The sequence below is a fragment of the Acinonyx jubatus genome, chromosome D3, assembly GCF_027475565.1.
Source record: "Acinonyx jubatus isolate Ajub_Pintada_27869175 chromosome D3, VMU_Ajub_asm_v1.0, whole genome shotgun sequence".
In the NCBI taxonomy this organism is placed as follows: domain Eukaryota; kingdom Metazoa; phylum Chordata; class Mammalia; order Carnivora; family Felidae; genus Acinonyx; species Acinonyx jubatus.
Window position 1 is genome coordinate 16,637,730 of NC_069392.1, and position 25,419 is coordinate 16,663,148.

At 43.6% G+C, this 25,419-nt stretch overlaps 1 protein-coding gene across 3 annotated transcripts in view; it reads right to left on the minus strand.

The window, feature by feature from the left end:
• Positions 1-9,421: 9,421 nt before the first annotated feature.
• SPPL3 (signal peptide peptidase like 3) overlaps positions 9,422-25,419 on the minus strand; it is a 138,012-nt gene continuing 122,014 nt past the window's right edge. For all 3 annotated transcript variants that reach the window (XM_027043980.2, XM_027043981.2, XM_027043982.2), the window contains 6 exons: positions 24,989-25,101; positions 14,386-14,492; positions 13,962-14,125; positions 13,010-13,209; positions 11,912-12,021; positions 9,422-11,260 (listed from right to left, as the gene is read on the minus strand). In XM_027043980.2, the coding sequence (XP_026899781.1) occupies positions 11,189-11,260; positions 11,912-12,021; positions 13,010-13,209; positions 13,962-14,125; positions 14,386-14,492; positions 24,989-25,101 (766 nt within the window). In that variant the 3' untranslated portion in view covers positions 9,422-11,188. The remainder of the gene's footprint in view (positions 11,261-11,911; positions 12,022-13,009; positions 13,210-13,961; positions 14,126-14,385; positions 14,493-24,988; positions 25,102-25,419) is intronic.

Sequence of the window (25,419 nt, forward strand, 5' to 3'; positions counted from 1 at the left end):
CTGCCCTGCTTTTTAAAATTATAGTCATCTTAGTGGATGTGAAGTGCTATCTCATGACTGATTTGTATTTCTCTGGTGATTAATGATGTTGAGCGTCTTTTCATGTACTTATAGGCCATTTATAGATCTTCTTTGGAGAAATGTGTATTCAAATCTTTTGCCCACACAAAGAATTGAATTATATTTTTATTGTTGAGTTGTAAGAGTTCTTTAAATATTCTGGATACTTAATCTTTATTGGTGATTTACAAATAATTTATCCCATTCCTTGGGCTTTTTATAGTCTTGGTTGTGTCTTTAAAGCATAAATGTTTTAAATTGTGATGAAGTGCAATTACCTATTTTTTTCCTTGGTTGTGTTTTAGGTATCCTGTCTTAAAAAATCATGCTTGGGGTGCCTGGGTGGCTCAGTCAGTTAAGCGTTTGACTTCGCCTCAGGTCATGATCTCATGGTTCCTGAGTTCAAATCCTGCATCAGGCTCTGCACTGGCAGTGCTTTAGATCCTCTCTCTCTCTGCCCCTCCCCTGCTCCCACTCTCTCTCTCTCTCTCAAAAACAAACAAAAAATATTAAAAGAATCATGCTTAATCCAAGGTTATGAAGATTTATGCCTATATCAATGTCTTTAGTGACCTAGCTTTGGAAATCTTACACTATCATTTCACATTCTGTGGTGGCCACACAGACCAGTCCTGATAGTGTGGGAGGGGACGATATAGAGAACATAAATACCAGAAAGAAAGGATCACTGGAGACCATTTTGAGATTAGACGGACTTCTTAATTCCTGTAAATCTGGATTCCCATCTGGGCTCATTTCCCTAGACCTGAAGAACTTTTTAGTAATTCCTGTAAAGTAGGCCTGCTGCTGCTGACTCCTCGTTACAGTTTATCTGAAAATGTCAATATTTTACCTGCATTTTGAAGAGTATTTCCACTTGGTGTAGGATTCTGGGTTGACATGTTTTACTTTCACACCTTTAAATATGTTATCTCATTGTCTTCTAGTCCCTGTGACTTCTGATGAGAAGTTTGCAGTATTTCATATAATTGGAATGTGGTTTCTTTGTAAAGCGTCATTTTTATTTTGGTGCCTTTAAGATTTTCTATTTTTAGTTTCCAGCAATTTGACTATGAAGTTCTTGAGTGCAGCTTTCTTTTTATTTATTCTGTTTGGGGTTTGTTGTGATTCTTGAACTTTTTCCACGTTTGGAAAGTTTTGGCCATTATTAAAAAACAAAAAACCTGAAGCACCTGGTTGTAGAGCATGTGACTCTTGATCTCAGGGTCCCGAGTTCAAGCCCCACGTTGAGTGTGGAGCCTACTTAAAAACAAAGAAAAAAAAATCCTCTTTCTACCTAATTCTTTCCCTCTTCTCATTCCAATTATGTATTTGTATGTTAGACTGTTTGTTGTTGTCCCACAGATCAAAGATGCTCTGACCATTTTTTCAGGGTTCCCCCCCCACCCCCCGTTCTTCAGATTGGATGTCTATTGTTCTATTTCAGGGTTGAAAAACTGGATCACTCCAGGCCACATCTGTTTATCCCTATTCATTTACCATAGTTCCTTTCACACTACAATGGCAGAGATAAGGAGTTGTAATGAAGACTTTTGACCCTCAAAGCCAAAAGTATTTACCATGATTCATCCCAGAAAAGTTTTACCAACCCCACTCTTTTTCAAGCTGAATGATCCTTTAACAGGTCACTGTCAATGTGTTGTTAATCCCACCTACTGAATTTACTTTCAGGTCTTGTATTTTTCAGTTTTATAATTTTTATTTGGTTCATTACTTTTTCTCTGCTGACAGTTCCTCCTTGTGCATTCATTATATTTTCCTTTATATTTTTTGGCATCATTGAAATAGTTGATTTAAAAGTTTTAAGTGTTAATTCTAACATTTGGGTCATCTCAAAGGCACTTTCCGTTAGTGCCTCTTCTCTTTGGTACGGATCACATTTTCTTGTTTTTCATTATGTGTAGTAATTTTGAATTCTCTCCTAGATACTGTAGAAGTTCTGAAGACTATTTTGAAAACAGGCAGTTAGGTTGGCTGACCTCAGACTAAAAATTTGATTCCCCTGTGCTGTGCAGCAGCCATTCCTTTTAAGTTCTTCTAGTTGGCTGCTTGGAGTCTGCTAAGTGTGTATTTAGAGATAAAAGATTTAGGCAGAGTTTATACATAGAACATGGACCTCTCTTTCTGGGATTTACTCCCTCATTTTTTAAGGTGCTAGGGTCATGCTGAACCATTTCCTTTGGTGACTGAAGCAATAACCAGGTCCTCTGGCACCTGGGACCTGACCTCAGGCAAAAAGCCATAAACATGGGAACTCACTCCGTGACATTTCCCTCCAACCGTCAACTAACTCCCTTTCAGTTTCTCTCCAGTTTGGTTGCTCTTCACTGCCTTACAGTGGTGGTTTTCTTCATTTCCTTGAGAATTTATAGTTGTCATTTGTGGGAGGGTTGAATGAATACTTCTACCCTTAGCAGAAGCAGAATCTTCTTTACTGCTTTATAGAAGACACTTTCTAGATTTTAAAGTTATTTTTAGCAGGAGGATTGGTTTGAATTACAGCCCACCATTACTGGAGATCATAACAGCAGCTGACAGTTGTTTTCATTTATTTTTATGGTTTGTTGTTTTGTTTTAATGACAGCAATGGGGGATTCATCATTTTAACATTAAAATCTGGTTGCTTCAGACGCCTCAAAGAGAGGTTTTGTTTGGTCCTGGCCCCTCCTTCTAGGGACTCCTGATTTGTACAAGAACAGTCTTTCGGTTAGTCCACACTGCCATAACATTACTGGGAGGAAGGCCTCGCATTATGCCTCTGAACAGCAGCTGGGTCAGAACAGGGCCCCAGGCAGCCCAACTCCAGCTCTTCCCTGCCTAACAGGGTTGGTGGTCACTAACCTCCAACAGTACGCTGTTAGCGCGGTGCCCTGTTTACGGGCCCTCCACCCCCTTTGTTTTAGCCACACAAGTCCTATCTACAAAACCTGGGTGGGACTACTTTCCGATAAGCTGGGCAAGGAGGCAGGAAGATCTGAGGCAAATTATCTGACCTTGAAACTCCTTTTTCTGGTGTGTAAAATGGATAATAAAATCTGTCTTCCCTGTATCATGAGGTTTTATTAAAAATATGAGGTGATTACCATCTTGGCCCCCAGAGGTGGAACATGCGCTGGATTTGGGAAGATCCAGGCAGAGGTGGTTGCAATGATCATTATTTGCTTTGGGCAGTGGTTGGGCTTCAAATGTTTCGCACCCAGTAGGCCAGAGAGCCGTGACAGAGTGTCTAATGACTTAGCTGTATTTTGAGGGTGGGGACTATCTGTAGTTCTGTGCTGGGGAGGAAGTACAGTGGTTAAGGTCACAGGCCAGCGTTTAGAGCAAATTCTGCCACTTGCCAGATCTTGGGGGCTTGGCCAGTTCCTCTGTAAAACTGGTGGTGGTAGTGGCACTCACCTCAGAGGACTCTTGTCAGGCGAGGCGGTCCTCATCTCTGGGGTCTGGCTATCACTTGCCAGGACTCTCTTCATCCAATTTCCCGGTGTTCAATGACCTGTCCTGGCCCTCTGAGCTCTGTTTGGATCATGGTTACGTTTTCTCCTTGCTTCATGTCCTCTTCCACTTTGCTAGCCTGGCAGTCGTGTCCTTAGCCACACTGGCAAGAGAAACGTTGGGCGAGGCTCAAGACAAAGACGAGGCCGTTCCTCCCAGTTACTGCCAGGCCATTCCTCTGCTCATTTGGAACAGAGCCATTCAACCAGTTATTAATCCACTACAACAATGACGTATGAGTATCAGTGATACTCAGCCCTGACTTCCCCACCTTGTCCCTGAGGATAATTTTCCAAATGCTTGCTGGCGCAGAGGCGCAGAGAGAGAAAGGCATTCTTACTTTTTACTCACACTGGCTCCTGTTCCCCTTCTATCTTGTGGACTGCAGCCAAGTGGCTTAGAATGACGCTGCTCTTTATTTTAAAAGACTGCAAGTTTGGCCCACTGAGTCTTTTGTTCCAAAGGTGTTCAAGAAAAGCCTACAGAGTTGGGAGCTACTACAAGCCCACAATGACTGAAGGGGTGGTTTCACAGTGCAGCGGTTAACTTTTCCCTCAAAACACATAGCAGGACTCTAAAGTACACCAGTGTAAAAAAGGGCATATGTGGCGTTTATTACGGAAAAGAAATGTACTACAAAAAAGTGAAAACGTCACCAGTGGTTGTTTGCAGAATCTGGTTACAGGTTGATACCCTTGGCCTAGGCGGCCAAAATGTTTAAGGACCTATTAGGCAGAACCTATCCCAACTGTGTTACTGGAAAGACTAATGTGGGGACACGTCACGTTTCTGTTGTGAGCATTCTGCTCAGTCTGGGCTGCAAAAAATTAAGGCCGAAGCTGCCTCATAATGAATGGCTAAGGGAAGGCTCTAAAGGTTCTGGGAGGCCATTCCTTAAACTTAGCCAGGGAGAGGCATACCGCTGGGTCCCACCCAGACATCCCAGGATATGCAGATGTGGGAAACTGCTACACACTCCCACCCATCATCCCTGCTTTGTATCAAGTCCTTCGGTGCTTACAGGAAAATGTCAAGACCCTGGTCTGGCCTGGTTTTATGGTAAAGATCCTACTACCTACGCAGAATCCATTCTGTTTTGGAAGACTGGACTAGGATTCAAGTGCCAGCTCTCTCTTCACGTCTCAACAGTGGAAAGATAACCAGTTTCTTCAGTGATGAACTGGAAGCATTTACAGAAGCTGTGGTTGTTTAGATAATGAAAGTGTGACACCTGTTTAAATAGGGTTATCTTAATTGTATTCTAACTCCATGAAGACTGATAAATTGTGTGGAATACATGAAAACTCAATAGACCAGTGTAGTGCCTAGTATTTATTTAATATTCTATTCTTTAAAAGCTAGATTTTTAAATGTTCATTTGTGAGAGAGTGCACATGATTGGGGAAGGGGCAGAGAGAGAAAGGCATAGAGGATCTGAAGCAGGCTCTGCACTGTCAGCACAGAGCCTGATGTGGGGCTCAAAGTCACAAATGCGAGATCATGACCTGAGCCAAGGTTGGACGCTCAACCGACTGAGCCACCCAGGTGCCCCTTTAATACTTTAAATAAGGCATTGTTATCCCCAAGGTTCAGAGGGGCTTTGTCACCAACCCCAGGCCACATGTGGCTATGTGAGGCTAATTGCTGACGATGCCTTACCACACAGAATGTCATGGGAGTCACTCTCCTGCCTCTCACTATTGCCCTCACCTTGGTATTTAAAGCCTCGGGGAATGTATGTTTCTATCTTTAAGACATCCCAGTTCTTTTTTAGCTGCTCTACTGGCTAAACCAGAACTCTTCTCCTTTATCTTTCCTTTCTCTCAGTTCTGGTAAATAGCTTTTCAGGTCAAAAGCTGAGGGGTCTCCTTCCGGTCCCCATCCTCTCCATCCAGTATGGCAGAGGGTTCTTCCCAACCCTTAGTCCCAGCCACCTTGCACCGGGACGGCACAGCAGGGGACCTGCTGGCAGAACAGCTCCGTGAAGACCACGGTGAAGGCCAGACCGGATGGCAGCAGGGGGACACATTAGGTGACATCCAGTGGCACAGGCCCTGATTGCACCTGTGGCTGTTGAAAGGGCCAGGGCAGTGGAGAATGGGGGAGGGTGTCTCTCCATTCCCCGAGCTTCTGGGTAGGGCTGGGGCTCATGGCCCGAGCTGCCAGCAGCCTTGGGGAGGGCAGCACCGTCTCCACCGCTGTCATCCATACAGTGCTTTGTCATCTTGGAGGCCAGCGGTGCTCCTTCCTGTACTAGCAGGTCCTTAACCTCTCTTTTGAAATTAGCTGTCTACCCTCCCCAGGAAGCTGCATAAGTGGGCACAGCAGCCCAGGATGTGCTACTGCATACCCACCAACTGAAGTATGAGGAAATCCACTGTCTCTAGGGGAAAAGGCTCAACTACGAAGGCCATAAGTTAGGTACACGTGCTACCTGCATCTCAAAGTCCAGGCGAGCTGTGTGAACAGTCTCATTAGAAGGTGGATAGGTAGAGGCACCTGGGCGGCTCAGCTGGTTAAGCGCCCAACTTCGGCTCAGGTCATGATCTCGCGGTTCGTGAGTTCGAGCCCCGTATCGGGCTCTGTGCTGACAGCTCGGAGCCCGGAGCCTGCTTCAGTTTCTGTGTCTCCTCTCTCTGCCCCTGCCCTGCTCGCACTCTCTCAAAAAGTGAATAAACGTTAAAAGAAAATTAAAAGAAGGCGGATAGGTAACTTGCTTGGAGCCAGTCTATTCGGCAAGGCAGAGGAACTGGCACTCAGAACCCAGAGGCTGGGATGCCGGCACGTGGCCACCCTGCTGCCCTCTCTCCATCTCTTTGTTCTCTGGACACCCCTTCCTTTCTTTCATTCCTCACGAGGCAAAAGCCCACTGGTTGGCATACTTCCCGACTCCCAGTCTCAAGCCTTGTTTCCTCTGCCTAACTTGGTTCCCGTTCCTCAGTCTTGTGGATCTAGTGAGGATCCCAGGACTCAGTGGGGGCTGGAGCAAGCTCACGGACTCCTCTATTTCAGGACCACTGTTCACCTGCGAACCAGCGGAAAGTTACACAGTTCTACTTAACAGGGGATAGACTTCTTGGAACTTAAACAATTGACTATGCAGCATCCAAATGAGAGGAGCCATAAGCCTGAGTCCACCACATGAATTTTTAATAATTCAAGTATCCAAGAGCTCTATAGCACACCAAAGTGCTCACCACTAGAAAGCACTGCAGAAAGCTAGAATTGCCACAAACGAACTGCTGGCTCTTGGTAGTGAGACTTCCAAACCATGCTTCAGAGACAGAATGTGCTCGGTGCTTCCTTCGGTGTCGTTTATACATTTAGTCAGGAACATGGCTTCTTCTGCACTATGGTTATAACCCTGCTTTCAACTTTGTTAGTTGGGCGCATCCAGTCCCGTGAACAAGCATTCCCAACTATGTCTTTGCTATTTATGGGAAAGCCCAGAGTCCTGGACTGAAAGCTCTAGAATGTACTTGTCAAAGGTGAAATAAAATGCAGCCGGGAGGCCATTAAGGAGGTGGGCCTCAGGCATATCCTCACCAGGTGGGGCCGTGAACTGGGCTAAACTGCAGATACTCCCAAGGACTCTGCTGGGACCTGCAACTTGCTACAGTGACAAGCTTCGCCTTCCAGGGGACAGCCTTAACAACCCATTATGTTCTGCCAAGATTAGCTGTCTGCCGCCAACACCAATGAGAACTCTTCGTAGACAATATCTATTCGCTCAAAAAAAATCCTCTGGTTTTTGCCCCCTAGTGGGACACTACTTGGGATGCTACCCAAATCGGTGTACCCCGAATTGCAATTCCTTGATCCCAAATAAACACCCCTGCTTACTACTGCCTCCTGACAATTTTAGGTTGATGCACTCTGAAACTCAGTGCTGTGCTGCTGGGTAACATCATGTGCGGGGACAACGTTCCATGGTTAAGCAGCCCCTGCAACAGACCACTAGAGTAGGGCATCGGCTGTTGGGTTTTGTTCCCCGGAGCAGCCAGTGCCTGACGCGGCTTAAGTTGAAACATGACTGAATTACCACCTATGGGTGGGAAAGGGTTTGAGTTCCAAAGGAAAGGCCAAGGAGGAAACCGATTACATGGCCGAAAAGGAGGAGTGGACAAAGTACTGTTCTGGGAGAGGCTCCATTCACATGAGAAGTTAGACTCCGAACCTGCAGAAGTGAAGAGTTCATTCAGTCTCGGAAATAGGGAGCAGTCTGTAAATTGCACCAGAATAGAAATAACTCATGGGTAAAAAAGGTCTTACCTGGCTTATCCCTCCCGGAAGAGAGAAGAGCCCGGGTTCTGTGGCCACATCTGCAGGACTTCATACAGACTCCATGGCAAGGCTGACACCCGTGTTAAGAGCCACTGTTCTTGAAGTGATTTCACGGCTGGAAACTGCCAAGGTGATGTGACGGAGCGAAGGGAGGAGGCCGTGCAGGCCGTTGTGCGCTGGAACACCAGAAGTAGGATGCGTTGCTTTCCTTCGGAGCCTGTGCGGCCTGGCCTGCCTTGCTTCCATGGAAAAGAACCGCAGTCGAGATTCCTGAGGAGTGTGCTTCATGTATATACAAAACGATTACATTCCGAGGCTCTGACGTAAATGTTGGCCTTCACCAAACACAAATGTCTACATACAACGCTGGATCTGGTTAGCGGTAACGTGAGAGCTGCTCTGCAGACACGGCAGAATCTATTTTTAACACTTTGTTGACAAAACAGAACTCCCTTCGCTCCAGCCTCACAGAGAACTAGCCTTTTTTCTTGTAGGTAACATAACTTACCTGTTTAACCAAGGCCTGTGCTGGCATGCTACAAAGCCACCCCCCAAGGCCCCCAGTGCTGATTTGCACCATCCCCACACAAGGCGCTGTGTAGTTGTCTTATTCAGAAAAACAGAAGCTGTAATAACAGTGATGGAACGTACAAGACTTTGGGTAAACTTTGCTGTCTTATCTTCATTAGCTCAAATTAGAAGACAGTTACTATGAGAGTTTCAAAGTGCAGTCTCTCTGGAGGTGGAAGAACCTCAGACCAGTGAGGAAGGAAGGGGGACTGTGCTAGAACTTTGTCAACATGCCTTGCCTAATGCAAACAAGACTTCTTAGAAAACACCAGAAGTCAGAGCATCTGAGAAAACAGAAAAAATAAGAGGAAGACAGAAGTCTGTATGAGGCAGGGGAGGGGAGAAGATTGTAAGGAGAAATTGAAATAATGTGCTATAACTGTAGCTGCTCCCTGCCCCCCAAGAGTCCTGTTATTTCCAGAACCAGGGGAAATTCTAACGTGTCTTTTGTGGTTGATTTAAAACAAAGGGAATATTTGCGGTTCCTGTGCCAAAGTTTTAAGGGCTTTGAGGACTAGCAGCTGGAATCCAAATTACTTTCAGGAGACCCGTGTGGGTACTTTTCCCCCTAAACCTGCACAGGAGCAAGGATGACAAAAAATTATATTGTCCGGATTTTAGGTTTTTCATGAAAAGATAGTTAAATAAAGATAATCACTGCCAGGATACTACCTCTAACCATTACTAGCACTTACTCACTTTGGAAGAGTTCCCCCACCCCCTGCCTTGTTTAATTAGCATCCTCGAGGGCTGAGGAAGGATACAGCTGATGAGCAGCGAGCACATGAGTGTACCTTTGGTATTCACCAAATCCAGAGGCTGTTATGAGTGCTGTGGGCAACGGAAGCTTCAATTCTTTGACATCTCTAGGACTGAACCAGAGCCACGGGTGACCTTGTCTGGAGACAGGGTCTTCCCATCAGTCTTCTGGAACAGGCACAGCAGGTAGGAGGTGACGGGAGCTCTGTGTGGTACCAACAACCAAAAGTGAAGATGAGGTGACAAAGGCTAGAAAGGAGTCATTTATTAAAAAAACAAAAACAAAAACAACAGAACACAAAAAACAAAACAGCCCTCAGCAGGATTTGAAGACACAACAGAAGAACGCACCATCCTGATCGCTTCCCGCCCTCACGCCCTGCGACGCGCACGGCCTACGAGCTCTGTCCACCGTGGCTTCTGGCAACGGGAAGCCCAGCACACCAGTTCATCACACAGGTTGAGGCAGAGGCACGTCACCTGCCAAAGGGAGATATCAGGACACGTGGGCCCTTCTCCGACCTCTGCTGTCAGGTAGCCAGGATTCTCTCTGCCTGTACAGTGGGCAATTTCTTACCGGGCTGGGGCTGCTGAGACAAAGGCGAGCTGACACGATCACACTTAAATTACTACCAGAATGCCAGCTCTCCAGCAAAGACCACAGCACATGGTCAGATTCTAAGGGGACAGAGCAGCTCGCTCCTTCCACAACTCCTAGAATGTAGGGCCCAGCTCAGAGGGGCATTTGACATTTGTCCCCAACACCCAGTTGTCACCACAGGTAAACCAAGACCATAATCACAACAGCAAGGACAGGATCGTGTTGCTTTTTTCCTTTTTTTTTCTTAAAGGAGTGAGGGCATGGAAAATACAGCACACCAATGAAACAAAATGCCAAAAAAAAAAAAAAATATACAAAAAAAAATAGAAAATAGAAAAATGTATTTACAAGTAGTACATTACTATGATCAGAAAGCACAAAGACACCTGCTGCTATATTACATGCATTGGTTCGAGAAGAAACTACTAAAAACCCTGCAAGGGAGAAGCCTGTAAAAACAAACAAAAAAAGGGCCAAAAAGTTTTAACTTTTCATCCCTAATTTGCTACACTGATCAAAACCAAATGAGAGCCCCCTAAAGTCCATGAGTATATCAGTACAAATACTATACTGGTTTTTAACTGCACGTTCAGTTGTGGAGGGAAAGACAGCAGCTTATCCATATACAAGAAAGCCAGAGTAAACTGCTCTACATGCTAAAAATTACAGCAAGTCCCTGTCTGCTACACAGCATGATCTTAGCAGGTTTTAATTTTTGTTTATTCATATATACCTATGTGCGTGTGTGTGTATGTATAAAAACCGTGCCCTCGTTCACTGCCAACACAACATCTGGGTGGACATGAACTCATTACAACAAATTCTTATGTTTATGTTGTAAGAAGTCACTCAATGTCTGTGGATTTAATAAGTCACTTCACACCACAGAAAATATTTAATAAATCCAAAAAAAGGAAAGAATAGAACGACAGAAGAGCTTCTGTCTCAGTTCTCTGAAACTGAGTCCCCCATAGGAAACTGGTCCCAAAGTTCTTGAGGGTTCACTGAAGAAACTTCGGTTTGCTAATATTTTTCATCCTTTTAGTGTTCAAAAGGTACAGAACGACTCCTTGCCGTTGTCAGTTTTAAACAGTCACATCTCCATCCCCCACGGGTAACAGTCTGGTGCAGATTCATAAAAACGGGGGAGGAAGGAGCGCTGGGGAGGGCCTGTCACTTCAGGAGGGGCTCCGCCTCTACAACGGCAGGAAGAGAAAGAACCAAGCAGGGCTCCAGCACCTCGCTCCTGCAAACAAGCTCCCTGCAAACGCAAAATCCAGTCACACGTCAGTTCCTTAAACAGGTACATCTCTGAGTACCAGGCCAGCTCTAAGAGGAAACAAAACCACGCGTTGACAGAAAAGGACTAAGATGGCCATTCTGGTCACTCTCTGGGATCCATCATACTTCCAGGAATCGGGAGCTGCTGGACTTGGAGTGGAATGGCTCAGACCACATCCGCCGAAGGTCACCCTGGGAAAGAAGGAACTTTACTAAGTTACAGGTTTAAACGTGAGCCACACACATCTACAAGTCCTTTTTGATCTCACACCACACTGCTTCTGCAGAGAATCAAAGAACATTTCAATTTCATGCACTGACAGATAACCACCATTCTTTGAAGAACTCACTAGAAGAGCTCTTAGGCCCCTTACGCCAAGAAGGGTGTAAGTTCTCTCATTTCTCAGTGAGATGCTAAAGGCGAGTTAGTTTGCCTCTCTGCCTCCTCCTCTGTAAAATGGGGATAATGCAAATATTATAAGGTAATGCTCCAAGTCTAGCTGTAATCATACATTTCTTATTTCCAAACTTTAAGGCAGAGTACTAAAAAAGCTGTTAAGTGACAACAGGGCGCTGCTTTTAAGGGAAACAGGAAGTCTCTGCAGCTGAGCTCTAGGGATTTCAGTTAGTCCATCCGTAACCAGGTGGCGTGAGTAGTGTAACTCACTAGCATTTTCTGCCAATGGCTGCAATAGTCTGGAAGAGGTTGCTAATACCAGGTTAGCAAAAACCCATCAACCCACTGTCAAGACCAAGAGCTCTGGGGCTTAAGGAGAACCACCTCTGGCAAGGAGAATGTATGCCAAGTTATTGCTTTCATAGGTTTTTAACTGCTTCTCTCACCTTTAAATAGGCCATCGTGAGCAGTGGCAATAAGGTAAATGGCACCAAATAGAGAAGGGCAGGCTGGGCTGCTCGGTGAATGCGAGATGCCACAGTAGCGGTGAGCAGACCTATAAGGAGAGAAAAACACTCGTGAATAATGCCAAGGGGCCAACCCCGAGAGAAAAGAACCTGTAATATGGCTGCTGCTTGCCAGGGTCTTCAGACTGGACAGCTCTACTGTGACACATTCTGTCCAATAGGTAGGTTATGAAATGCCCAGCCCTAGCAGTTAAAGAAGCATGGAACACTACAGCTTTAAAAATGCTAGCATCGCAAGGACGCGTGAGTGGCTCAAGTCCCTTTCTGTGCTCAGGTTCCTGGTTCAAGCCCTCACTTCCGCACTGAGCGTGCCTGGTCTTCCTCAGTCTTGTGTGGTATGTGATGCCAGACTCGGAGGCAAAAGACCTGGGTCCAAGTTCCAACTGTGCTACTTACAAAAGCTGTGTAACCCTGGCTACGGCACTTCACCTCTCTGAGCCTCAGCCTCCTCTACTGTTCAGTGGGGCTGACACCACTTGCCATGCCTGTCTCTGAGTTTTTGTACTGAAATGAACCACTATGCTGTAGCCATTGTAGGTGCAGACAGGTTACCGCTATTCCTAGCCCAATCACACAGGTCTCTTCCTGTTGGTCCGTAAGTGAGCTGCCTAGAGAAAAACTAGCCTAGTGAGAGTCTGAGATTAGAGGTGATAAACATTTTAGAACAAATGAAGGGAAATACCTGTTTAAAAAAATGGGAAATTAAGCAAGACATGGATTAACTTCAAGCTGAAGATTTAAATAGGCACACAGACTGATCCATGATCACTGTGTGGTAGAACTGACCATATTCTTCTTCCAATGTTCTTCAGAGATTACTGCTGGATCGGGAACGGGCTGACCAGTAAGGACAGCACCTGTCATCTCACAGGCCACTGTTACTGGTCCTTCGTGGTTGTCTGTAATAGCAACCAGTTACTGCACTCCTTCCATCCAGCGTCTGCAGCTAGAAGACCTGATTTAACTCCACGGGTTGGAGGACAGTTAGTGGATCACGTGCCTCTCCCACTGTCTTACCTACAAAGTATCCAATGAGGGTGCAGTGAAAGTAGGAGACCTTCTGCATGCGTCCAGAGATATTGGCGGGTCCAGAGGCACCGCAGGAGTCACCGTTGGCTTGTTTTTTGTAGTTGTCGTAACGAAGGACAAAGCACAACAGGAGTCCAGGCATCACGATGTCCCCAATGCCCAACATAGAGAAGTGACTGCCGGTGGAGCTGAAATGCAGTGGCACAGGTCAGGGATGCCACCCTCAACAATCCCATTTCTCCTCCTGTGCAGAGTCATTTGTCAGCTTTTTTTTAAGAAGTTGGACTTACCTGAATGGGAGGCAATCTCTAGCGGTGGAACAGCACTAGTTTGTAAGAGTTTAGAGATTACAAGCCAGAAGAGTACTGACGATGAATGTCTTTAACCAGGCTCCCTCACTGCTTTAAGAGAGCACCTCTAAAGTGACTGCTAAAGTCGTCTGTTTAAGTACTGTCTCCTCTAGAAATGTCAAGCAATTCAGTATTTGTCACACATTCACTGCTGTGACTTCAAACAAGCACCTGACTACTACCAGACACGGATATTAAAGCAACACAATTTTTTCCAAGATTATATTACCAGCCACTGTATAATTTTAGCATTAGGACATATTTTTACAAACATCTTAGAAGAAAAAAGGATCCAGATTCTCCTGTGAATTCCCTTCAGCCAACTCCAAAATATGGTAACAGTAGTAACATATGGTTATTTGAGAACATTAATCAATAATAAAAAGTAACACCTGTATCATTTAGTGACAAATCTTTGCAAGTCAAATCAATATTCTCTTTCTCATTTGTATAATGGACAGATGACTCACAGCCCTTTTCCAGTCTAGGATAAGAATGCTGGTGACAAAGACCAATCAAGGAGCACAGAGGCACAGGGAGAAGACAGTGTATTAACCATCACAAGACGAGGCCCAACATGCTAGTCCTACCTGGGAAAGACCAGTTTTCCAGGCAGAGACAGGCGAGGAACATCACGCCCAACATTGGGCCCCAGGTGGAGCTTCCGGGATAGAACGTCAAGGGGATTGTCAGCCGGTTGTGTGGCCACCTTCACCATGACATTGCTATTGAAGATGTAGGCGGAGAAAAACACCTGCCGAATGGAGAGATGTCTTCAACAGAGGGAGCTAGAAGCAACCTGATCTCAGCATCAGCCCTCCTCGTTCTTAAGAGCAAAGTCTCAGAATATTACATCATCAAGCTTTTTTGACTGCATGTTTTGGAGGTGAAAGAAAATCTTTGCTCCCAGGGCACAGAACTTTGCCTGCCTGCTCTCCCCCCACCCCAAGAGACACACACGTACTCCAATTAAACACAAAAGAGAACAGTGGCTTCAGGGAAACAGACACTTACCCAAAAGACATCATAGATTAGAAGCCCTGAGAGAAGCAGGCAGGAGACCTTGAGGCTGGGCAGGCGGACAAAGGCGATCATGGCGACACAGAGACCCATGGCCAGGGCTGGGGAGGAGGCCACAGACATTGGTCAGTGTGGAGTAGACTCATCCTCTTTCCACAAGCTATTCTGCTTATAAACCTGACAGTCTCTAAGTCCCCTCAAAAGTCAAGCAGCCCAGTTTAAGCTCCAAGTTAAGACATTTACACCCTACTTGTGCAAAGTGCCCACTTTAGCCCATTCTGACGGGCTGGTTTTCGGGGACATCCCTTTTCTCATGCTCTTGGATAGTGCTCAACTGTGTAAGACCCAGGAGATTGTTTTGAATGATAAAGCTCTGGGGTGCCTGGATGGTTCAGTCAGTCAAGCTTCTAATTCTTTTTTTTAAATTTTTTAAAATGTTTACTTATTTTTGAGAAAGGGAGAGACAGAGCATGAGCAGGGGAGGGGCAGAGAGAAAGGGAGACACAGATCTGAAGCAGGCTCCAGGCTCTGAGCTGTCAGCACAGAGCCCGACGCGGGGCTCGAACTCACGAACTGTGAGATCATGACCTGGGCCAAAGTCGGTCGCCCAACCGACTAAGCCACCCAGGCACCCCGAGTGTCCAACTCTTAATTTCAGCTCAGGTCATGAGCCAAGGGTTGTAGGATATTGCCCCGTGTCGATCTCAGTGCTGAGCATGGAGCCTGCTTAAGATTCCCTCCCTCTGCCACTCACCCATGTGCACGAGCTCTCTTTAAAAAAAAATTTGTTTTTGAATGATAAAGCTCTAAGCCAGGCCTGGTTTAGGACTTCTTAGCTCTGTTTCCTGTCTCCCCCACCCCTGAGGATACTTCCTCCTTGCTCCTGACTTTAGCGTCTGCCCATACCCAAGATTAAGCCCCCTTTTATTTACTCAGCAATTCATTCTTCTATACTGGCCTTTTTCTCTTGTACCTTTCAAAATCTGACATATGCCGTATGTGTGTGCGTATGTATGTATACATACACACGCACACACACACATATATATACATACATACATGTGTATACATATAATTTTTTTTTCATTCTCTCTCAACTAAAACGTCAGGTCCTTGAGGGCATGGTTCCCTGCTGTACCACGGGACTCTAGAACAGGTCTGGCAGATGAATGGTCTCTCCCTGTCTTCAGCTCTCCTCCTCCATTCTTCTCAAACACAGGTCTGATTAGGTCCCGTAGCTGCTTACACAATTCCAGTGGGTCCTCACGGTAGTGGGATGAGAGTTGAACAACGCGGCCAGGCACTGACAGGGATGCACAGGAGGGTGCTTGCTCTCCACTGTGCGGCCCCCCGCCCTCAGTGTGCACCGATGACACCTCTCAACACCACTGTGTTCCTTCCTGTTCTCCACAGAAGGCCCTGTCTCAAGCTCCTTTACCTAGAAAATCTATCCTCATTCTTTTAATTAAAAAAAAATTTTTTTTTAACATTTTATTATTGAGAGACAGAGCATGAGCGGGGGAGGGGCAGAGAGAGGAGACACAGAATCTGAAACAGGCTCCAGGCTTCAAGCTGTCAGCACAGAGCCCGACGCGGGGCTCAAACTCATGAACTATGAAATCATGACCTGGGGCGAAGTCAGTCGCTGAACTGACTAAGCCACCCAGGTGCTCCTATCCTCATTCTTAGGTCAGAAAACTCTTTTTCAGGGAGTCTTTCCTGATCTATCAGATTAAGTAGGGTTTTTGTTTTTGTTTTTTTTTCTTTTTGACACCACAGAACTCTGAAATCTCTCTCAACTTGCTCACCCATTCTGTAACAGTGATTATTTATATACAAGCAAATTTATTGCTTAAATTTGGTACTCCTGGTTGACCAAAACCATGGCTTATTCTTTCTGTGAAGCCCCAGCACTTATCAGAGTAGATGTTCAATAAATATTTTCAGAATGAATGAAAAATTATGTTCCATCTACTTTAAATTTAAAATTACTCCAAGGAAAGTTAGAAAAGTGAGGCCAGATTACAGATGTATATCATTTTAATAGAATTGGTGGTAAACTGTCAGGACATGTAGCTAAGTGGGCAAATAGAGCAGTCTGGCAGACCCTGGACATGTCAAATCAACTCATGTTTGGGGAGTTCCTACCATGGGAATGGTGTTGCACAAACAAAAGAGGAGAAAAACCATTCCTAACCCTGGAAGACAGTGCTAACACTGGGAAAAAGAACAAACTATCTTGATTCTTCCTCTGTCATACCGTTATCAAGCACTCGGTGATCTCCACGCTGTGTACTGCAGTATGCATTTTGGAGAGATGTGGTTGAACATAATTTCTGATTTTACGATAATCTAGGATGTGCTTGTTTTACTAGGGTCTCCTTTATTTTTTTATAAATTTCTAAGAACAAAACCAAGGCCCATGATATAATCAACCCATATGCATTTTTTTTAAACAGGGTTTCCCATTGTAATGATCTCCAGACACAAATAGTTGGCTGTGCTGTGAATCGATAAACAGGGCACTGGCAGGGATAAGCTCAGCTGGCCCGAGGAACAACAGTGGTCAGTGGAGGGTGGGAAGCCCCTGGGGCAGAGGAAGGGGTGAGGGCAGTAGGGTAGCAAGTGATCTGTTCAGGAACTTACAAGTGCAAACATGGGGTGCAAAGTGCACCAAGGGAACAAAGGAAGAGATGAAAGCCTAATGGACAGACCAGGGACAAGTGTGTGGCAGTAAAGGTCAGAGGGCTGACTGATGATAACCAAAGGGGCAGGTTCCCAAGGTTAAATGTATATGCCTCTGTGACACATGCAGGTGACCGGTCCGTTCCAGAATTTTTCAATTTACCATACAGTCCCTTAACCCTAAACTGGGAGAAGCCTTTACAGGCCACAGGGTCTAAGCATCCACTCATTGCTTTGTCACTCCTCTTATGCTGATCCTACCCCACCTGAGTCACAACCAAACACGGACAAGACAGAACTGCTCAGGGACATTGTCATTCTATCCCTATCTTCCATACAAGAAACTCTAGATTCGTTTTCAATTTATCAGTGTTTCATCACGTGCACTCCATCCACGGCCATTCTGCGTACCACCCTTTGTTGTTACAGCACACCTCGGTCACACTTCCCTAGTTTGATGTGCGTCCTTCTTCACTTTCTCTCTTTCCCACTTACTCTTCACTGCCACTGTAAACAATTCACTTTGCATCATTTCCTGCCTTACAGTCACTAGGCTCCCTACTCTGATGGATCAAGTCTAATTATAAGTCCCACAGCACTGGGCACAACTGACGGGATGGCGTGTCCCCAGAGTCTGTCTTCCTTTGTTCCTATTCCTCCCCAGTTAAGCCGAGCAATACCCTCTTCCCAGTCATGCCAACCAAGCGTCGCCAGCTGTGCTGTGAGTTCCACATTTGAAGCAGAATGCATCCCTTCTGTTTCAGATAACGAGTATCACTCTACCCCCAGAAGAACACTGCCACAATGTGTCACATCACAGGAACATGCCCTCAAGTATTCTAGTTTGCCTCTCTTTTTCTCCATTCTTTCATTCAAGTAACTCTTCATAATCTTACCTCCTCCTTAGCACTTTTCCAAGCCAAAATTAAGAGAAGTGATAACTTTCCCTCATTCCATGTTGCTTGAGAGACTCAAGACTCTCCCAAATGGCTTTACCAACCATCTTCACTTTGGGTTAATTTACATTTAAAATTAACCAAAAACGTTAAGAGTAGTAAATTATTACTCTTAGCCACTTGTCTAGAATTACTTTCAACTTAGTATCGATATAATCTTTGCGTCGCTTTGTCTTCCACAACCAGCAGGTTCAGGGACAAAGACAATGACACCAAACCAAGCCAAAATGTTCTTGATAAGCAACATGCAACCTGTAAATTCTTAAGCAGTGCTCAGTTCTAAGATAAAGTATCTGTAGATAGCTAAGCCCTATGTGGACTAAGTACCAGCGTCTAGCATTTTAAAACAAGAAAACAAATCAATTGCTAGATTTTTGGCACTGAACATTTTCTTATCACAGATTAGTAGCAAGTGTATTAGCTGAGGGGGCTGAACTAGACATCTGTTCAAGACTCTTCTAGTCCCTGAGCTGGTCAGTGGATCCACACTGTGAACCTGGTTTAACGACCCCTGAACAGTAAATGTGTGTGCACAAGATTCATCAGCTTTTAGCTAATGCATGATACCACCTATTGGTTAAATTCTCTCAAGATTTCCCAAATTTAAAAGGTTAATTTGCCAGATGAAACTGAAAGTAGATAAAACTCTAGATTTAGTCCAAGAACACACTGAAACGTCTTCTTACTATTAACACTTCTTAGTATATAAAATCCTGAAAACACACTTCATGCCAGGGCACCTGGGTGGCTCAGTCGGTTGAGCGTCTGACTTTGGCTCAGGTCATGATCTCACGGTTCATGGGTTCAAACCCCGCATCGGGCTCTGTGCTGACAGCTCAGAGCCTGGAGCCTGTTTCAGATTCTGTGTCTCCTTCTCTCTTTGCCCCTCCCCCAGCTCACACTCTTGTCTCTTTCTCTCTCAAAAATAAACATTAAAAAAAAATTTTTTTAAAAACCATACTTCATGCCTTGCCCTAAAACAACCACATTTATAATTGTCTTCACTTTAAATTAACTTCAAAGAACAGGCTTTAACTGAGAAACATTCATTCAAAAAAATTCTACTACCAAATTATCACTGCCTACAAGATGATTTCTGATTGTGCAGAGAAGTCTGTAAAGATAATTTCCATGTCAGAGAAGAACCTATTTCAAAGCATTAAAGACCATGGCTAGAAAGCTACATTTTCTGTAACAGCAGAAAACAAACATCAAACACTAGAATCTGAGAAACAGTAACTGTAAGAAAAGCTCAGGGGCGCCTGCGTGGCTAAGTCGGTTGAGCATCCAACTCTTGGTTTCGGTTCAGGTCGTGATCTCACGGTTCGTGGGTTCGAGCCCCGTGGGCTTGGGATTCTCTCTCTCCCAGTCTCTCTGCTCTCACTCGCAGGGGTGAGCACGCGCACCTTCTCTCTCTCTCTCAGAAATATATAAACTGGGGGCGCCTGGGTGGCTCAGTTGGTTAGGCGGTTGATTCTTGATTTTGGCCCCGGTCATAATTTCATGGTTGGTGAGTTTTTTGTCCCTGTGTCGGGCTCTGTTATCAGTGCAGAGCCCACTTCATATCCTGTTTCTCTCTCTCTCTCTCTCTGCCCCACCCCCGCTCTCTAAAAAATAAATATTAAAAACTATCATCAAAATAAATTTTAAAAAAGCTCAAAAGTTCTTTTTTGGGGGGTGGGGAAAATTCTACTCTTGGTCACGGGAAGTTCAACCAGTGCAAACTGGCAGGGAAAAGAGACTCCTGGGTAAGTAAATATTGGGGAAGATCAATAATGACAAAAGGTGATGGAAACGTCTACATGTTAGGGTTGATTAGGGTTTGGGGAACCTCACTGGACACTCAGAATTTTAGCTATCAGGTGAATTTCATGATGGAAATGTATTTCTGATGGGTCACTGGGAAAATAAAGGTGCCTCTTATGGGCAGCTTTCTATCGGCTCCACAGTCTAGAGGAAATGTTGCAGTGAAACGTACTCTGCAGCTATCTTACAGACAACTGCTTACCCCATTCTGCTGTCAGTGAGTCTAGTAAGCCTGGCCCCGGCCCCTGCCCCTGCCTGTAAAGGTACAATGAAGAAAATTCTGCTGACTTGTTCTCAAGTATGTGTTTCAGATGGCTGTGTAAATCAGTGTATCTTGAAAAGAATGTCACCTTCTATCATGCCAACTTTTTCTTTTTTAGTGACGTACTACTAGAAAATAGGTATTTTTCTCTTCTCTGCAATGCCTGGGAAGAGTAGACAAGAGAGTATAAAGAACATTGCTTGCTGTTTTGAGAGGTATCCCTTTTTGGGTCAGCAGCTTGGTAAATTTAAAACCCTTAGCAAAACCTATAAATAGTATCATGTGTGTCTGGACACACGAATAAAGGGCTCCACGAAAGCAGAGTCACCAAAAGTTAGTGGGATTACAGAGAACCTCAGACCACAGAGGGGGCTGACAGACTTCAGGTAATTTTTTTTAATGTTTATTTTTGAGAGAGAGAGAGAACGAGCGAGCGAACGAGCATAAACAGGGGAGGGGCAGACAGAGAGGGAGACACAGAATCTGAAGCAGGCTCCAGGCTCTGTCAGCACAGAGCCCGACGTGGGGATCGAACCCATGGATTGGACCATGAGATCATGACCTGCTGAAGTCTGACGCTTAACCGACTGAGTCACCCAGCTGCCCCAAGACTTCAAGGTAATTTACACACCATTTGTCATCAGAAGGACTTTGGGTTTGCCAGTGTTGAGATGAATCAATGTGGTGATGATTCAGGTGATGACTGCCCTATATTACTCTAGTTAAAGCAGTGGCACCTGAAGCTTTTATCATCTCATTTCACATAATATTTGTACAGGGAGAACCATTATGCTTGCAGTATTCTTATGGATTGGTGTTTACAGAAGTGGACTCTTTCATTTAAGGGCATTAGCATAAAACAGTTTCTCTTCAGAATATATAGCTAAAAGTCATTTTATATGGACTGAAATAATCTGGTTTAGGTATTAACCAGCTAACGAGCATTTCTAAATCATTTTTGTTCAAAAGTAGTAGAGGAGAAATGTCTGTGCTGCCTGCTTTCTCATCAGGAAGCACTGGTTTAGGTGAGGCTGAAGGATATAATCATAAAAGCAGCTATGCAGCTATGAGATTGATGTGGACTAACACTTACTATCTCTACTCCAGTCATTATCATGATTAAGACTCCCTAATTTTCTGTAACAGATTTAAAAAGAGATTAGGCTCTATGAAAGTCTTTCAAAATCACCTACATGCTTTTCAGGTTAACAAGTCATTCTTCTGCAGAAATCAAGACTTAACCTCAGGAAAAGTCAAACACACACACTTGCTACTTCATCAATACTCTTAATACCTAGTATATAAAGATAGGCATTTACTCTTCTACAATAAGCTGGGCAAGGAATTTATGTGATTTCAGATGTAACTTCTTTTTCTGAACTTATTCTTTATCAACCTCCACAAGCACTGAAGTATCAAACACCAATCCATAAGAATACTGCAAGCACTGATACTAGATTTGGGAAATTTAATAGTTCTGGTAACTACTTAAAAATCCTAAACACTGGGGCGCCTGGGTGGCTCAGTCGGCTGAGCGGTCCAACTCTTGCTTTTGGCTCAGATCATGATCTCACGGTTGGTCCTGAGACAGAACACACACATGGAACCTGTTTAAGATTCTCCCTCTCCTTCTCTCTCTCTCAAAAACAAACAAACAAACAAACAAACAAACAACCTAAACACTGCACTTCAGGATGCTTATATACATTCCAAAGCAAATGATCACAGAAATGTTTTTTTATAAGGCAATTTAAGATGCTAAACCGGTCAGAAATCAGCAAATATGAATTATCACATGGTCAGGCAGATTTTGACACTGTTTTCCATTCTGACTCATTAAAGGCCTCTAAATAAATCTAAGGGGTAATGTGGTCTGCAACCTCATGGAACTTTTTTTTAAAGTTCATTTATTTATTTTGAGAGAAAGAGCATGTGCAAGCAGCAGTGGGGGCAGGAGGGGGAGGGGAGAGGGGAGTCAGTTTCAAGCAGGCTCTGCACTGTGAGCGCAGAGCCAGATGCAGGGCTCGTTCCACAAACCATGAGATCATGACCTGAGCTGAAATCAAGAGTCAGGTGTTTAACCAACTGAGCCATCCAGGTGCTCCAGGAACTACTTTTGAGTCTCAAGAGCTTGGTATATGGTAGGCACTCAATAAAAGTGATGAACAACAACTATGACAACAATTATACACAAACAAATTATGTATTTATACAGTTATACATATTTTATATAATATTTAAGTATTAAATATTTTATGAATATGTGTAATGTTTGAAGATTAATGAACAGTAATATTGATAGTTTTTATTTACAGGTAATTCAGTGAATTTTAACACAGGCGTACACTTATATAGCCACCACCACCCTCAGTGTGTAGAATACTTGTATCACCCCAATAAAATCCTTGAGCTATAGTCACACCCTCTCCCCCACACAACCACTTGTCTGTTCTCCATCACCATAATTTTGTCTTATTGTTTTTATTTATTTATTTATTTTTATTTTTTTTTCAACGTTTTTATTTATTTTTGGGACAGAGAGAGACAGAGCATGAACGGGGGAGGGGCAGAGAGAGAGGGAGACACAGAATCGGAAACAGGCTCCAGGCTCCGAGCCATCAGCCCAGAGCCTGATGCGGGGCTCGAACTCACGGACCGCGAGATCGTGACCTGGCTGAAGTCGGATGCTTAACCGACTGCGCTACCCAGGCGCCCCGTCTTATTGTTTTTAAAAATATTTTTTGCTGAAGAAGTATACTGGATATCTCTGTATGATTTACAATTTAGTATATGTGCTGCCGAAGCGAGCACTGTATGATTTACAATTTAAAAAGCGCTTTCTCTATAATTATCACCTATGATTAAAATCACATGTGCCATTTACCTATAGCTTTACAGAGCTCTCAATCCACTCTATAGCTTGTTTCCTTACAATACTCAGTTTCTTAGAGTTTTTCACTAGTTAACTTGGCACATAAATTTCAAATTCTTGAACTGGTACAAGACAAAAAAAAAAAAACCCTTGAAACAAAAGAATAAGATTTTAATTTTCCTCAAGGTTTAAAATTTCCTCCTTATCAAGATTATATTACTAATTCTGGATCACACGTGCACACAAAGTTTAAAATCCTTTTTGTCAAGTTCTATCTGATTTGACCATGAGCAGAATATTGCGATACAAGTGTCAGCTACTCCTGAACTTGAGGCATGGACAGTGAGCATCACTCTCGCTGGCTCTGTGCTTAGGTAACACTGAATGACAGTTCCACAGTTAAGCCATCCTCAGAGCTGCAGGGACCAGTGCCTTAGTGGAGAGGAGCCTCTCAGACCTGGCAGTTGCTTCCAAAGAGCTCTGTCTCCAAGGTCTTGATTAGCCTTGTAGTTGCTTGGAATGAATAATGGGAGTAAGTGCAATCCATACCCATAATCTCTGATTTTTAAATTCCTCCTTTAAAAATTCTTTAGATAGTACTACAAACAGTATAAAATCATCTTTTGTATTTTAACTTCCTTCCCTTCTGAAACACCAGAGGAAAGGAGAAAGTGAACAGACTTTGTGGGGCAGAGCAATGGTTAAAGTTTCTTGAGATCAGGAAAATGAACTGTGAGAACAGGAGTCAGGACTGAATGAGCAAGGAGATGGAGGTGCTTACATGGTCTTTAAGAAAAATGAGAAACGTCTTAGGGGAGAGAAAAGAGCAAGGGGGGATTTTTGGAAATGTCCTTCCAAGATATTTTGAGAAGTATCAAGTATACACAGGAGTTCTGTGACTGGGTAAGTGACTTCTCTGAACTTCGTTTCCTTGTCTGTAAAATGGAACAATAACAGTACCTACTTCAAAGACTTTCCAGGATTAAATGAGATAATCCACACAAACACCCAGGAAAGCACCCAATGCGTAAGAAGCACTCAATAAATGTTAGCTAAATAATACTGCCATTATTATTTCATCATTATCATCACCAATGAAAGGAAATCCTCACATGCTATGGACAGGAGTATAAACTGCCACAGCCTTTCTGAAAGGCAGTATAATAACAGATAAAAAAACTTTTTACTACAAAAACCCTTTAATCTAGGAATTTAATATCTAGGAACTCATCCATAGAAAAATAATCTTATTAAGTAACCTGACATGTGTACCATGAGGTGGAACAAGACTGTTTACCTCAGGATTATTTATAAGAGAAGATTAAAATCAATCTAAGGGCCCAGCAATAAACAACATACAATGGAATACTCTGGAATTATTAAAAAGGATAGGATACATCTTTATGTAATGATACAGACATGTATTTGTATCATTACATAAAAGAGTCTATTGTATATAATACATATATGGCATATATTCCACATATGTATTTTATATTACAGTATTCCATTTATGTAGGAAAATATATAGTCTATAGACAAAAAATTACATATGAATGTTCATACTAGTATTACTCATAATAGCTAAAAAAGTGGAAACTGATGAACAGATAAATAAAATTGGCATATCTATACAACTGAACAGTGTTTGGCCATAAAAAGAAATGAAATACTGATTCAGGTTACAACATGAATAAGAACCTTGGAAACATGATGCTAAGTGAAAGAAGGCAGACACATAGGTCATATAATGTTATGATTTTACTCTCTGAATATACTAAAAGCCACTTCAAGTAGGTAAAAATGTGGACTATACCTCAAAAAGCTGTATTATTAAAAATATCTTGAGAATGTGGGTAAAAATAATAACTCAACAATATGTAACACCACCACCTTTGGACACCTAATACTCATGGTAATCAGAGGAAGTATTACTAAAACACAAAAAGCAGAGGAAGGGAGGACAAATTTAACTATAAACTGTATTAACACTTCAACTTGTCACATGTTACTCACCATCCATGAGAAGCCAATGGCCAGTGAGAACCCAGATAAGGACGAGCATGACAGACAGAGAGAATGACAGTAATTCAGCAGCAGTAAAACGCCCACAGCAACCAAAGGAAATCCTGGAAAACACATGGTATTTATTGGACTAACAGCTGATACGTTATATTCAATAATCAAACTCTCCCTTGGTTCTTCACGATTAGAGTTCATCAGGGCCAGATTAGAATAGCAGGCAATACCTAGACTCCCAGAAATTGAAAACACCCAAACCTCTTTGGAGTAGGCTACAGGAAATGCAAAGGCATTAATGATCCTTCTGCAGCCCTCTGATATTGTAGTTTTTATCCCAAATTATCAACATGGATGTTTACAATTTAAAGTGACAATACCAACCTTAGGAGAATGAAGTACACTATAGGGTAATTCTGTTTTTATGA